This window comes from Antrostomus carolinensis, unplaced genomic scaffold (genome assembly GCF_000700745.2).
Source record: "Antrostomus carolinensis isolate BGI_N321 unplaced genomic scaffold, ASM70074v2 scaffold43998, whole genome shotgun sequence".
NCBI classification, from domain to species: Eukaryota; Metazoa; Chordata; class Aves; order Caprimulgiformes; family Caprimulgidae; genus Antrostomus; species Antrostomus carolinensis.
Genome location: NW_010331712.1, coordinates 1 through 13,501, shown reverse-complemented (window position 1 = coordinate 13,501; position 13,501 = coordinate 1). Strand labels below are relative to the sequence as shown.

Below are 13,501 nucleotides of genomic sequence, written 5' to 3'. Positions count from 1 at the left end.
AAAAGAAAAAAATGAAAAAAAAGAAAAAAAGGAAAACAAGTTGTTGTCAGCTAAAAAAGAAAAAAAGAAAAAAAAAGAAAACAAGTTGTTGCCAGCATTTCATTTCCCAGCAAGAGTAAGTGCACTACCAATAGTGTTTCTGGTAGAGCTGGAGGGATTTTGGATTTTGCTGGTAGTTATCACTCCCTTGCTCTGCACCTGTCTGTGTATTCTACAGACTTTTGTTGCACTTGAATGTGGACAAACATCACTGCTCTGGCCAGGTCTGTGTTACAGCTGCCATTTGCCCCTTCTGTTTGTATTTCCCCCTTGTTCACTTTCCCACTAAGTGCCTAAGAGCTTCTCATGTTCTGTTGCGTTTTCTGACACAACAGAAAATTCCATCAAATTTCTTTTCTTCTCTTTCAATCAAACTTGCTCTTTCAGAAAGAACAATGGGAAAAATGCTTCTATGCACAATGATATTACAATAAAGTGTCTTCAAAGTCCTCATAGATAAGGTTTATTTCACTCAACATGCTCCCTACTCAGCACTCAGTTCACTTTAGGAAACAACAAAAAAAAAAACCCAACCTTACCATTTCACCATTACCTTCTCTGTCAGATAAATTGTAAGTATTACTACACTAGTGTTTCTCAGCTTCAAGATCAAATTAGCAACATAACCTCTCTCAAAACAAACAAAAAAAAGGAACAAAACCACAGGAATCAATGGGCAATCTCATATCACGCTGCGAGTGGGCAATTAGCAAAGAGAAACAGAAGGATAACCATGATCATACTTTCACAAGGTAAACAAAGTTTATCTGAAAAATAGATTTATTGCTAAATGTAGTTCAAAGTATCAATATAAATTGTGCACGCCATTTGGTCTTTCATTCATTAAGCACACTGACCTCTGAAAACATGATTCTGACTAATGAGCTGTGTTAAGTGGCTCTTGGATTCTTATTTTGTTGCTATTCTAGTGAAAGAACTGGACTCACAGAAGCTGATGAAAGAAAGAAAAGCTTCAGTGCTTCTGCACTCAGATACCAGCTTCTCAACCTAATCTCTAGGACAATTCTCAATTTATTTATTTACTTAAAGACTACAAGCATCACTAAATCCTATTTAGGAGCTTGCCTGGAGTAGATTTTGTCATCACAAATAGAAGAAGGATCAAGGATGCAGAGTTCCCAGTTAGGGAACTTCACTATACAAGTATTCTGAAGAGTACCAATAAAAAGACTGCACCACTTCCAACCACTTGAGTATTTAATTCAAATAGTGCATCATTTTCTTGTTCTAAGAAAGCAGACAGCGTGTCGAAAGATGCAGAAGCAACTGCTTCATTTTTCCTGGAACTTTCACCAAAAACATTACTGTTCAGTTTTACCAATTTAACCGGGTCCATCCAGGTATTGAAAAATAAGTAAAATTATTCTATCTAATTGTTCAAAATGGATCACAACATACAGCTTTCTTCCAAAAACAGGTGCACGTACTGATTTCAAGACTGAGCATCAACAATGATTTTTTAAAACAAGCCATAGAATTCACTGTAGAATAGGTGCCCTTTTTTCAACAGGTTTCATATACTTCATATATTTGGCTCCATAAAATTTATTTTTTTTAAGTACTCTTTCATTGCTAGGCTGAACAGAAAAGTCATTTAAAAATAAGGCAAATCCTGCAGACACCCAGAGAAGCAGCTCCATCACTACACAAACCAACATGTTTTAATATCAAATCCTCTCAATTCAGAGACTTGTTGAGGACTTTCTGCAGTCTGATGGCAAATAAACAGCTCTTGTAGGCTAACGAGGCAACTTGGTTAACACAATACTAGTTGACTTGCCTAACTGAAAGGTAAGTTACACTATTTCACTTCAGTGTAGTTTTCCTTCAACAGCAATAGTCATAACTTGACTTCACCTTTGTACCAGAGTATGTGTAAGAACTATTTAGCTTATATTTTTGGCAGCACTCCTTTTCAAAAAAATCACTCAGTACACATTTGATTGTACTTGACAAAAATCAAGGCAAAATTTTGTAAATCCCTGGAAATGTTCCATTCTGAATTTCTAAAGCCACTTGCTTTAAGTGACTTGCTTTAAGTCCCCTCCCTGGAAGTGTTTAAGGCCAGGCTGGATGAGGCTTTGAGCAACCTGGTCTAGTGGAAGGTGTCCCTGCTGCTGGCATGGGGGTTGGAAATGGATGAGCTTTAAGGTCCCTTCCAACCCAAACCAGTCTGGGATTCTATGATTCTAAGTATTATGAACAAATTATCTTACAACAGTCTACACTATACATACAGTTGTCAGGAAGGATTTTTAATCTTCTCAGTGGAAGATGGTCATTTCCTCATTTCAGCTTCAACAAAAATACTAGAACTCCAATTATTACTTGATAGGCAATTTCCAATTTAAAGCCACATCTGTTTAAAAATTCTTTTTGCTAATTCATTTAAACAATGTTATCACAAAACTAAAGAGAGCGATGGGAAAAGTCATTCAAGGTTTTGCAAGGAAATAAACCAAAACAAAACAAAAAACAAGATATGAAAGAGAAACTGTTAAACACAAAGAAATAAATGGAAGTCAGCACAAGGTAGGGAATACAGCAACCTTGAATACACAATACTCCACACACTGATTCCTCGTGATTTAACAATCGTAACAAAACTGTGCCAGAACAAAGACGTGCCGCGATAGCTTTCTTTGAGAGGTCAAAAATTAAGTTGTGAGTGATCATTTATTATATTTTTTTCCCCCGTGTTGTTTCCTTGCTGGGAATGACTATGTATTAGCTGCATTTATTTTTTCATAATCTCACAAACCACAGGCTGAGCCCTGGTGATGGGAAAGAAGTATTCTGTCAACTTTCAACTGAGTGTCCCTATTGAGATGCAGCTGTCCAACTGCAGTACAGCTCACTTCTCTGGGTTTTTGTGAGCATCAATTACCCTCCGTCGTATGGCCTGGTTCCTGGCCCTGTTTTCTTCATACTGGAAGACAAATAAGAAAAGTAATAGATCAGCTGTTACCATTAAACAAATAAGTCAAATTTAAACGTGTAGAGAGTGTTTATTACTCGAGAACAGAAACAGTATCTTTGATGCATTAGAAATGCAGTTCTTGTTAATATTTACTTTGAAATTAACATGCAATTGATTAAAATACATGTTTCTATGTTTGAGGTTATTAAGCTAAAAAGTATTAGAACATCCTAATAAAGAAGAATCAGTTAATCTTATGAAGGAATTTAATTATGCAGCCATCTTATGTAGGACAGCTACACTTCATATATGAGCTAGAAAAAAGTTGCACTGGTGCTATTCTAGAGCACAGGTCAGGCTCTTTTCCTTTTGAAAGACACTGATTACTGTGTGTCTGCCTTTTGAAACATGAATTTGTCATGACAGAGTTGGTCTGGTTTTGATCCTGGTCATTAATTATATGCACAGATGAAGCAGTATATCAAGATGAAAGGAAGAAAGGCAAATTTGGGTTGAATAAGGGTAAAGCATTTTGGGGTTTTTGATGGTTTCACAAAGAAACACAACAGGGACGGGATTCCAGTGTAAAGTGGAATCAAGAAAGCCTTCACAGTTTAGATACATGCATAAGGAGACCATGCTTTCAAGTATGCCTCTGCACTAGCAAAAGCCTGAAGAGCCTAATTTTCTTCCATAGCAGCCAAAAAGGAAACCTTTTCATGGCTAAAAGAAATGAAAAATTAAAAATCAATGCATGATTTGATAAATATTTCATGAGAAGCAAATTATTCTTGGCCTTAAGTTAAAGCATATATTTGTTCAATTTTTTAATAATTGGTATCAAGAATAAAAACCCAAGTAACCCACAAATACTCAATTCTCTATATAATGTAATAAACTACTAAGGAGATTGATTGTGGAAAGGATTTGCAGTTTTTCACTCATTATACTGATTGGTTTATAACTCAAATAATGGCCTGAAATACTACTTAACATTTCCAGAATACTTAACTTTTTCCCATGCCAATATTTAATTCTTCAATAACCCATCCATGTTTTTACATGGAATGAGTACAATGGATCTTTAAAAGCTACATCTGTACCTATTCTATACTTGTGAGCAGCCTTTCAGGGGCTTCCTAGTACATCAATGCAGCCATAATTTAAGAAGGAAGACAAATATAGTGATCAAGAACTCCTTTTAATACAAAGGCTTCAATGGAACAAAGAAAACTATGGTTACATGGAAAGAAACTTCACTTCATTATTTTCCAGATCTGTGTAACAGTTTTTAGGGGGGGGGAGAAGGATTTGACACAGTGAGATTAAATTAATTCTCAAAGACTGACAGAGAGAAATGAGGAGGCCCAAACTGTCCTGGCTATCATGCACTTGAAATTTTGCTTTTTAGACACGACTGTGAAATTCATGTCAAAATTAGTAAGTACAATTTCAAGTTAAAAGGTGTGTCCAAAGTTCATTAATATGTTCTGTCTTGTAGGCATGACAATCACAAATACAAAGACTAGTTGATGTTCTTCTGAAAATGTGCCCACTATGTAGTTAATCTACTTAAACTCCTCAAGTCTTCTGTTCCTTCCTATCTGCAGATGTAGTGTGGCAAGGACCAGGTCCTAAACAGCAATATCTTCATTTAGGGCCTAACTCAGCAACTCATCAAGTAGTTTCAGTCGGCATAACTGACTTCAGTAATGAAGTGTTACTCATGCAGAAGTGACCTTTACTGCTTTATATTCTACTCTGTGCGAATAACACTAGTAAAAAGATAAAATAAATAAAATCAGAAGCAACCTGTGAAGTGTCAGTTCCTATCTGCAACATTTGTTTGGTTGAAATGTGTGTTTGCCTGGTTTTTTATATCCAAAAATAGACCACACCATTTGTTAAAGCCAGATTTTAACTGACAAATTTATCAAAACCAGTTTAAATTTGGTCTCAAATGCCCACTCCAGAATGTGCTTACATTCCAAGGCCTATTTATTGATTTGTACTACTTAGTAAAAAGCAACTCTATTTCTATCCCAAGGACTTTTTTTTTTCCTTAAGCATTTAACTTGTAGTAAATTTGTTCCTTACCTCTTTCTTTAAGCACTTCCGCATCTCACGGTCAATATCATTGCAATGGCCAAAAAATTTCAAAATGTTGTGCTGGTAAGTTAGGGAGAGAAAAGAAAATTACAATTCAAAGGTTTCCTCCTCTGAAGCTCTAAATTTCTTAGAAGTCACTTGCATTTGCAACATTTCCTGGTCTTCTTTTCCTTTTCTCTTTTTCTGAAAAATGATACTTTAAGTTTTTTATTGAGTAGATAGACGTTAGAGCTACTGCAGGCACTGTCCTCATGAAGGGATTCCCTGGCTAACCTGATGATATTCACCATAAAATCTGTCCTCTTAGCCAGGATTTCCTGAAGTGATTTTATATTATCAGCCATCAAATCACTCTCAGAATGCATTCTTCTAAAAGGATGACTTTTTCAGAGTGATGCTTGCTCCCCTGCCACAGAATCACGTAGCAGAGCATCCAAGCACATAGCAGAGACCTGAAGGAGTGGAGGTTTTAGTGTATATTTACAACTATACAACCAACAGAGACAATCCAACCAATCTTTTAGAGAACTAAGACATTTTTTAAAAAACCATGAGGAACAAAACAGATGAGAATGAAGTCACTTTCATGTTTCAGAGGGAAACCCATGCACATGATAGCAGGGCGGTTGGAACTGGATGATCTTTAAGGTCCCTTCCAATCCAAACCATTCTATGATTCTATGATTTCTGTAGCTGGTGAGCAGCTGGATGGATTTATTTTTTATTTTATGGAGTACTACAGGAACACTACTAAGAATTCAAACAGTGGACAAGATTTCAGCCAACAGAACATGACTGAAAGTCGGAGTCAGTTAATAAAGACTATGACAAACATTTAACTATAGCAGTGCTATAATTAGCTTGTTTATACCTCTCTGCTTTATAAAGGGCATCATATGACACTCTGAAGCAGTTGCATGTGATAAATGGTTGCTTTACTGCAAGCTGATCTTGCTTTTACAACATTGTCATTTTAGCTAATACAGATTTAATTTTGTATTCTATTCCCATACCTGTATGTTAAATTTCAAGGTGAGCACTCACATTTCAATCTAACTCCACTCTTACTAGTGCATACAGTGAGCTGAATCTACATTTATTTACCCAGATTCCTAAACTGTCATTTTTTTGGCTCAGATCACGAGGAAAAAAGAATCAGTTTCTCAAAAGTAATTATGCCTATTACAGTGATATAATTGCAAGACAATATGCATTTCTTCCAGCTGCCACCTGTAAGTCTCTTGAAAGCACACACTTGGCACCAGAGGAGTTGTTAAAAAAAAAAAATCAATCAATCAATGACATCAAATAGGGATCCCATTAACCTCTCCCCACTAGATGCAAAACTTGATATAATGCACAGGTTCCAGATTAGGAATCATTTAAATCAAACTGATTTTTGTGAAAATGCACACACAGGACACCCAATTTAAAAAATAATGCTTTTCATCTCTCAGGAATATTAATTTAAATTGCAGAATAAGGTTCTTAGGTCGTTTTGGCATTATAACAAAGCAGCAGGTAGTCACTAATAACTGATAAAGATCACTGACTTTTCAGATTTCAGTGACTTCAATTTTAAAGGAATATTTCAGTACAATCCCCTTGGATTTCAAATGAAAAGGCATTGCTTCCTTTCAACTGAGTGTGAAAGATGCCATCTTCACCCTTTCTGTTCTGAGACTGCCAGCACAAATACCCTCTCATAGTTGAGCACAAGACTGATAAAAGTAATTCCTCTTCATATAAAGATCAACTTCAAACAAATCCAAGAGAATATAATCCTCTGCATGACTATGATTGCTGCTCCCAGTCCCTTCATATGTCAAACTGGCAACAGATTCCTTTGAATCAACTTGCTGCCAAGGAATTCCAGTTCCCTCTTAAACTCAAGGTAGTCTAATAAGCTACGTTATACAAAAAGCCTGTGATGCTTATATATCAACATTCATTTTTATTAAAAAAACCCCACTGTCAGCCATTACTTTCAAGTAGTAAATGAATATTTCTGTATTCTCTGATCAAAGCATAGAAAACCCAACTATGTATGTACCAAAAAGCAGGACAAATCCCAGTGTATTTTCTTTCCTGATTGGATTTGTTTTCACGATTACGAAAAATTAATGACAACATATTATTTTTATATTGCCTGTAGAAGTTTTATTCTCCTCTGAACTGATGGTCATTTTATTTGGCAATCCTTTTGATACCATAGCAGCTAATGTACAAGGGGAGTCTTCTCACGTAATTCCAGCTACTGAACATTTCCTGTATTATCAGCCTTGCTTTTCTTTCTGTAACCACTTTTGCAAAGAAAAATTTAGAATTCTGCTCAAAACAGTAACATATGTATTGTCTTAGAATTTATGGATAACTGCATTATGAAAAAAGTATAAACATCACATCTGAACATGGAGATGAAAATATCATAGATTGCATGTAATGGTGTAAACCATTGTTTTCACATTTCACATTCATATTCAACACTTAAATACATCTATTTAGAGTATACAGGAGAACTGGGAAAATAACAATATAGTAACAAAGCTTTCATTGCAGGGGTTGACTCTTCTACATCTAAAGGTCTACTACAGAGCAAATTTTTTTAAAAAGGCTTTTAAATGAGCGAGATGAAGATTCTACCTTCTTGAAGCAATGAAGAACCTTGAGAAACCTGAAGACAATTTGTCATTTTACATCCTTGGGTAGGTGCCTAGTAAGACAATGGAAGTCAAACACATTTAGCTCTCCAAGCACTGAACCTAAGGCATCCTGCGTGCCCGACAACACATCTGCTTATAAAAACACTGAAGCATCTGCCCAGTGGGCAGCTGGAACATGGAAATGCCATGAGCGTACCAAAGAGGGCATCTCAAGTTGCTTTTATTATTGTTTTTTGATGGGCACACAGTACTAGAAGGTGCAAAAGTTCTTTCATTTCTTAAAATAGGCCCATACTTGTCAAGCTGTAGCACAGGAAATTTTAAGGCATGTTTTCCTTCCTAAAGAAATCACTGGTAAAATTTTATACACAGTTGTCAGACACATCTTCAGTGAAATTGTACTAGCTACATTTCGTGGCTGCTCTGCCCAGAGGAGGTTTTTCTCTCTATGATCATATAATATTCTCACTAATTTATCTGACACTCATTTCCCCAACCCACCCACTCTTTTCTCTGCTCAAAACTCCTTACCTCCTTGTGACACTTCTTGAGCAGACTGATAATTAGGTTACATTCTTCAGTGTGCAGATGAGGAGACAGGTCTGGATGCATCTTTAGTTAGGGACAATTTTAGTAGTACAAGGACAAGAATCTGAGAAAACTTCCACCTGCCAACATTAAAATATGAAAGTATAACTACGAAGTTTGAGTGAACCACTTAAGATATTACCACAGTGCTATTTAAAAAAAAAAATCAGATCAAAATGCAGCTTAATATGTATAATTTATATTACACAGTTAAAGTAATTAAAACCAGCACATGTCTGCTGTTCCACACAGCCCCAATGTTAAGAGTTAACTAGAAGTTTACATTCTTTGCTATCATGGACAGAAGCATGCATTTGGGGTTTTAATTTTCACAGACTGTCTAGTAGCATTAATCTTCCTTGAACTGCAGATTATCTTTTCACTTTCCTACTTCAGTTTTCTTTTTTCTAGCTTTAAAAAAGCTAAGTATATGTAATTTTCTTTCTACCTGATACAAAGATGGATCAGAACAGGAAGCACAATGATATTTCATTACAGCACTCTGAGAAATGGCATCTTTTTTAGTTAACTACATGCTCTTAAAAAAAAATCCTGATCCAAAGCATTGATGAGGCTTTAAAGACCAGTACTGAATCACTTGATCAAAACAGCAATGATTTTTTTTTTAATTATGCCCAATTGGAATGTCCCTTCTTGCAACTTCACATTGTTTCCTCCTGCCTTTTCACTGTGCTCCTCTGAAAAGCATCTGGATCTCTCTTCTACATGAATCCCCCACCCCTTCAGGCAGTGGAAGACAGCATTTAGGTTTCCTTTGAGTCTTCCCTCTGAATTCTTCCCTACCTTCCCTACCTACCTACTTCCCTGAGTCTTCCCTACCTCCCTTAACCTTGTCACACACACCAGCTGTTCCACCTGCCTCACCCTCTTAGCCTCCCCTTTGTTGGCCTCACTTTTCTGTCACCTGCATCAGACTGTGGGACCCAGAGATGAACACGGTGTTTCAGATGCAGCCTCAGGACTGCCAAGAAGAGGGAACAATAACAACTTTCCTTGACCTGCTAGTTACACAGCCCACTATGCTGTTAGCCTTTGATGCCCCAACAGTGCACTGCTAAATCATGTTTTAACTTCATGTCAACCAGGACCCCCAGCTCCTTTTCTGCAGGGTTCTGTGGAGCAGGAGCAAACTTTGTTCTAGAAATAAACGTTTATATTACTTTCCATTTTATATATATATATATATATATATATTCCCAGAAGTAATTTTCAAGATCTTTTGTTGAAAAGAATGAAAGTATCATATGATAATGGCTGAAATAAGATGATGTCTTTGTTGTGGAAGATCACTTCACCAGAAAGGGAAGAAGAAGAGTCCAGTTCATACCAGGACAAATGGGCTTGTCTTGACAAAATTCTACTTGTACGACTCATACTGCCTTTGAATTAAAGAGATTACTTTTTTGTTTGTTTATTTAGTATTTTGTCATTCCCCCTCCTCCCAAAGAGATCATCTTTCTAGCTGCAGTACACCAGACAAATACCACTCCAACTTGTTCTAAGTAGCCATCGCTGTTTTAACACTCCAGCTAAAGAGACAAACCAAGTCAGCACTCAAATTTTGCCAGCACAAAACCCCAATACTCAGCTGCAGCGCTGGCAGCTATAATCCACATTGCTATTCCTAGAATACTCAAGTAATATATTCAGCCTGAAGAGGTATGTGTACTAACTTAGCCAGTATTTCCCATCATGTGTTCAGCTTGACAAGACTTACATCCCCACAAGCAAACAAAATTCTAAAGATCCAAACAGATTTAAAAGCCTCTTTAAACCCATGAGAATATGTGCCACATAGTGTTGCAAACACACGTAGTAATTTCCTTCCCAAATCTCCCTCATGCTATCTGGAAGTCTAATATTACACTACATATACTCTTAGCACAGAAGTTGGAAACTGTACAAGTTGCTTAAGCATTCTATTCAACAAATTAACAAATGAACCTTTAGAAATATGACAGCAGGAGCACGACTGTAACAGCAAAGTGATTAAGAACCCCGCTGTGTTACTGCCACCAGCTTTTGATTGCATGCCACACAAAGTCAATATGTTTTAAATTTATCAGTAGATTCTTTTGATAGCACTGGAGTTAGCATTCCCTTGAGAGGGTCCCCTGCTCAATGACTGCACGTTACTTTAACATGTGTGAACCCAGCTGATTATTAAATCTCTTCATCATTCAGCCTCCGACTGTTCTCCCTAAAACTGTCATCTCAGCTGGCTGTCTCAGGAGAAAGCAAGACTAATGCTCTAGTTAAATAGGTAGCACACACATCAGCACAGGCCAGAAAGTCAAAGGGAGCATTTCAAAACAAAAAAGATTCATTCTTTCTAAACTAAGATTAATAATCACTGCCATTGTTTACAAAATTATCCTCAGATAAAGTGGAGAAAAACTATCAATGCCACAAATAGGTGACAGTGTATTTCATCAGTCAAAAGCCTTCTAAAGACTCAAATGAATTTTCCAGTGGCACCTCTTGCAGGACAGACCCTACAAATCAGAGGTTCTGACTGTCACACCAGTTCATAGAGCAGTACCCCTGAAATTAATTTTCAGATAACATTCTAATATTAAAATCTTTCAAGTTCAATTACCAGATATGGTGCTCAGTTCATGTAGGCTACAATGGATCAGAGTAACAAAAGATCTCACAGTGGCCATGGAAGGCTGAACTGGAGCCTTTAACCACCTTTCATGACCCAACAGTGTTCTCCATGTTCAATATTATATTTATGTTTAGGAGTGTCAGATTAGACAGTGATCTATAAATGATTAGAGAAGGCTAAAATATTTTTGCTGGAGGGGAATGATTTTGACAGATTAAAGAGTTTCAAGAGGAAAAAAAGCATATATGGAAAAAAGGACAGGATGAGCTATGGGTTTCCTTAGTTTCCTTTTAACAATATTCTAGTCTAAAATAAAGATAGCAAGTTGCCACCTTACCAGAAATATTTCCATGAAATGGAAAGAAAAGTTTAAATCTAGACGGTTGTTTTCCTAGGATGCTTTTTTCATATTTCATTAAAACATGTTAGAATATTATTTCTTAAACCCAGTTTTGCTAATTTTGCAATTTTAAAAGTTGCATACAAAAGTCATTTAATTTTTTTTCAAGTTTCTAAAATCAGTAGTAAAAAAAAAAAAAAACCAAACCACAAAACACGAATTCACATATTGCTCAGTAAAATGACTTAAGCAAAATGCAAATCCTTATGGACCAACCCTGAAGATGAAAATTGCATCTGAGCATCTACATTGCTAATCATGGAGCTCCTTAACCACACAGCTCCTCAACCACAGCTTTCTCCAGCTCAAACCACACACACTTGCTGCCAACACTCCAATAATACCCACAAGGCGGCAGCATGACCGTGCAAACGAGAACATGTAAAGATTTCCTAACAGGAATCAAAACATAAGTTATCAAGAAGTCACACTCATCTCTAACCCAGGAGGGGAGGGGAGGGCAAACAGATCTGTGAATTCCTACAAAGCCACCGTCTCACTCACCACGTGGAACATTTACTGCTGCACTTTTCACTGTCTATAAGACCAGACATGTTGGTTTTAAGTTCTCAGCTCCATAGTATTGTTGTTTGGCTGTGGAGAAAAAATACTTACAAACCAACCAGCTCTTTGTTTACTCAAATCCTGGGTGTTTTCTGTAAGATTATACAGTTTTAGCATAAAAAAGGATTCAGCTCCACACTTAACTGGTTGGCGTTACCTGAAGATACCATTCATGTCACTTCAGCTGAACTTCTGGATTCCTACTACTATCTTTCATACATAATTTATAAATATATTTGATAATAACAAAATACTCAGAAGATCAATCATTCAATGAAAAGAGAAATCATAGTCAATGAATGCCATTTAAAAAACCCAGGGAACTCTGAACTAAGAACTCTTGTTTCTAGCTTTCAGTAACACAGTTAACATCTTCCAGATCAGGATATTAAAGTATCATTCCATGCTGCTGTCCTTAAGGTTGTGATTAGGCACATTGAGAATGACCCCTAACTTTCCCATGTTTCCAAGAAATTTAGCCAGACACCTTCACTTTAATAAACCAAGTTTAGCTAAATCTTACCAAAATTACTCACAACCTCTTGAATTTCAGTCTTCACAACTATGCACTAGTTTTCCAATACTACATCTTAGAATGAGGAGAAATAATTTAGCTACATATCTATGAAGACTTGTAAATAGTAAGGAAACACAAAAGAGGGGGGAAATTATGTCTACTTTTTAAATTGTTTTCTATTATGTAGATAGCATTTACTTTCCCTGAACCTAAAGAATAATAAAAATAACATTTGGTAAATAAGATCCATATTGATTTTAACCGTATTTTTACACTTTCTACCAACAATTCGACATCCTTCACATCAGCAGAATGAGCACTCACCTGCTACTTTTAGCAGTAAGTATTTGATAAAACTACATCATACCTGATTTCATACTTAGTAAAGCAAGTTAAGAAGGTGTTAGTCCTAATGAACATCAACTTGAATATCACGTAATTTCTACAGTTTTATTTCTGGCTAAAATAAATGATCAAGTAAAGCACAATAGGGCATTTTTCACCCTCTGGTGATTATTTAAGGCTGTGTTCATACAACAAACATCAGTATAGTTACGGGGCAATTAATGGAGTGTTTTTATTATAACATGCAGCAAGTCACACTGCACAATATAGCATTATAGCACAAAAGATTACTGAAGTGATCTCTTTCTGTTCCTGCTATGTTTACAGAGACAAGAATATAGTCAAGAATGGCAAGACCCAGCCAGTATAACACTAAAGGATGATAAACACCAGGTGCTGCCACCAAACTCCTGTTTCACAAGCTGCTCTTGAACTTCAGCTGCATCCACCAGACCAGGCTCCATCTCATCGCTATTTCCCTCACCTCCCAATCAAGCAGAGAAAACCACTGTGGGCCCAGCTCTGCTCGCACAATTCTCTTGCTTAATGTCCAACTGCTTTTCCCCTTCTGAAAGGAAGGGATGGAGAAGATCACTGTCCTCTGTGGGAAGCGACAGGAGCAGCCAGACCCCTCGGAAAGGCCGGCAGCACCGTCAGGGGAAGGCTGTCAGTGTGACACGGCTTCGCTGTCGGCTGGAAGGGG

At 36.8% G+C, this 13,501-nt stretch overlaps 1 protein-coding gene across 1 annotated transcript; it reads right to left on the bottom strand.

The window, feature by feature from the left end:
* Positions 1-2,728: 2,728 nt before the first annotated feature.
* Positions 2,729-8,425, bottom strand: CMC2 (C-X9-C motif containing 2). The gene is made up of 3 exons (XM_010173286.1): positions 8,284-8,425; positions 5,078-5,149; positions 2,729-2,989 (listed from the first exon to the last, which is right to left on the bottom strand). The coding sequence occupies exons 1-3, from the start codon at positions 8,362-8,364 to the stop codon at positions 2,915-2,917; spliced, it is 228 nt and encodes a 75-aa protein (XP_010171588.1). The 5' UTR covers positions 8,365-8,425; the 3' UTR covers positions 2,729-2,914.
* Positions 8,426-13,501: the final 5,076 nt, after the last annotated feature.

Coding starts and splice junctions, on each gene's coding strand:
- CMC2 (XM_010173286.1), bottom strand. CDS start 8,364: ATGCATCCAGACCTGTCTCCTCATCTGCACACTGAAGAATGTAACCTA. Junction 5,150..8,283: donor TCAAGAAGTGTCACAAGGAG/GTAAGGAGTTTT, acceptor CTAACTTACCAG/CACAACATTTTGAAATTTTT. Junction 2,990..5,077: donor GGAAGTGCTTAAAGAAAGAG/GTAAGGAACAAA, acceptor TTTGTCTTCCAG/TATGAAGAAAACAGGGCCAG.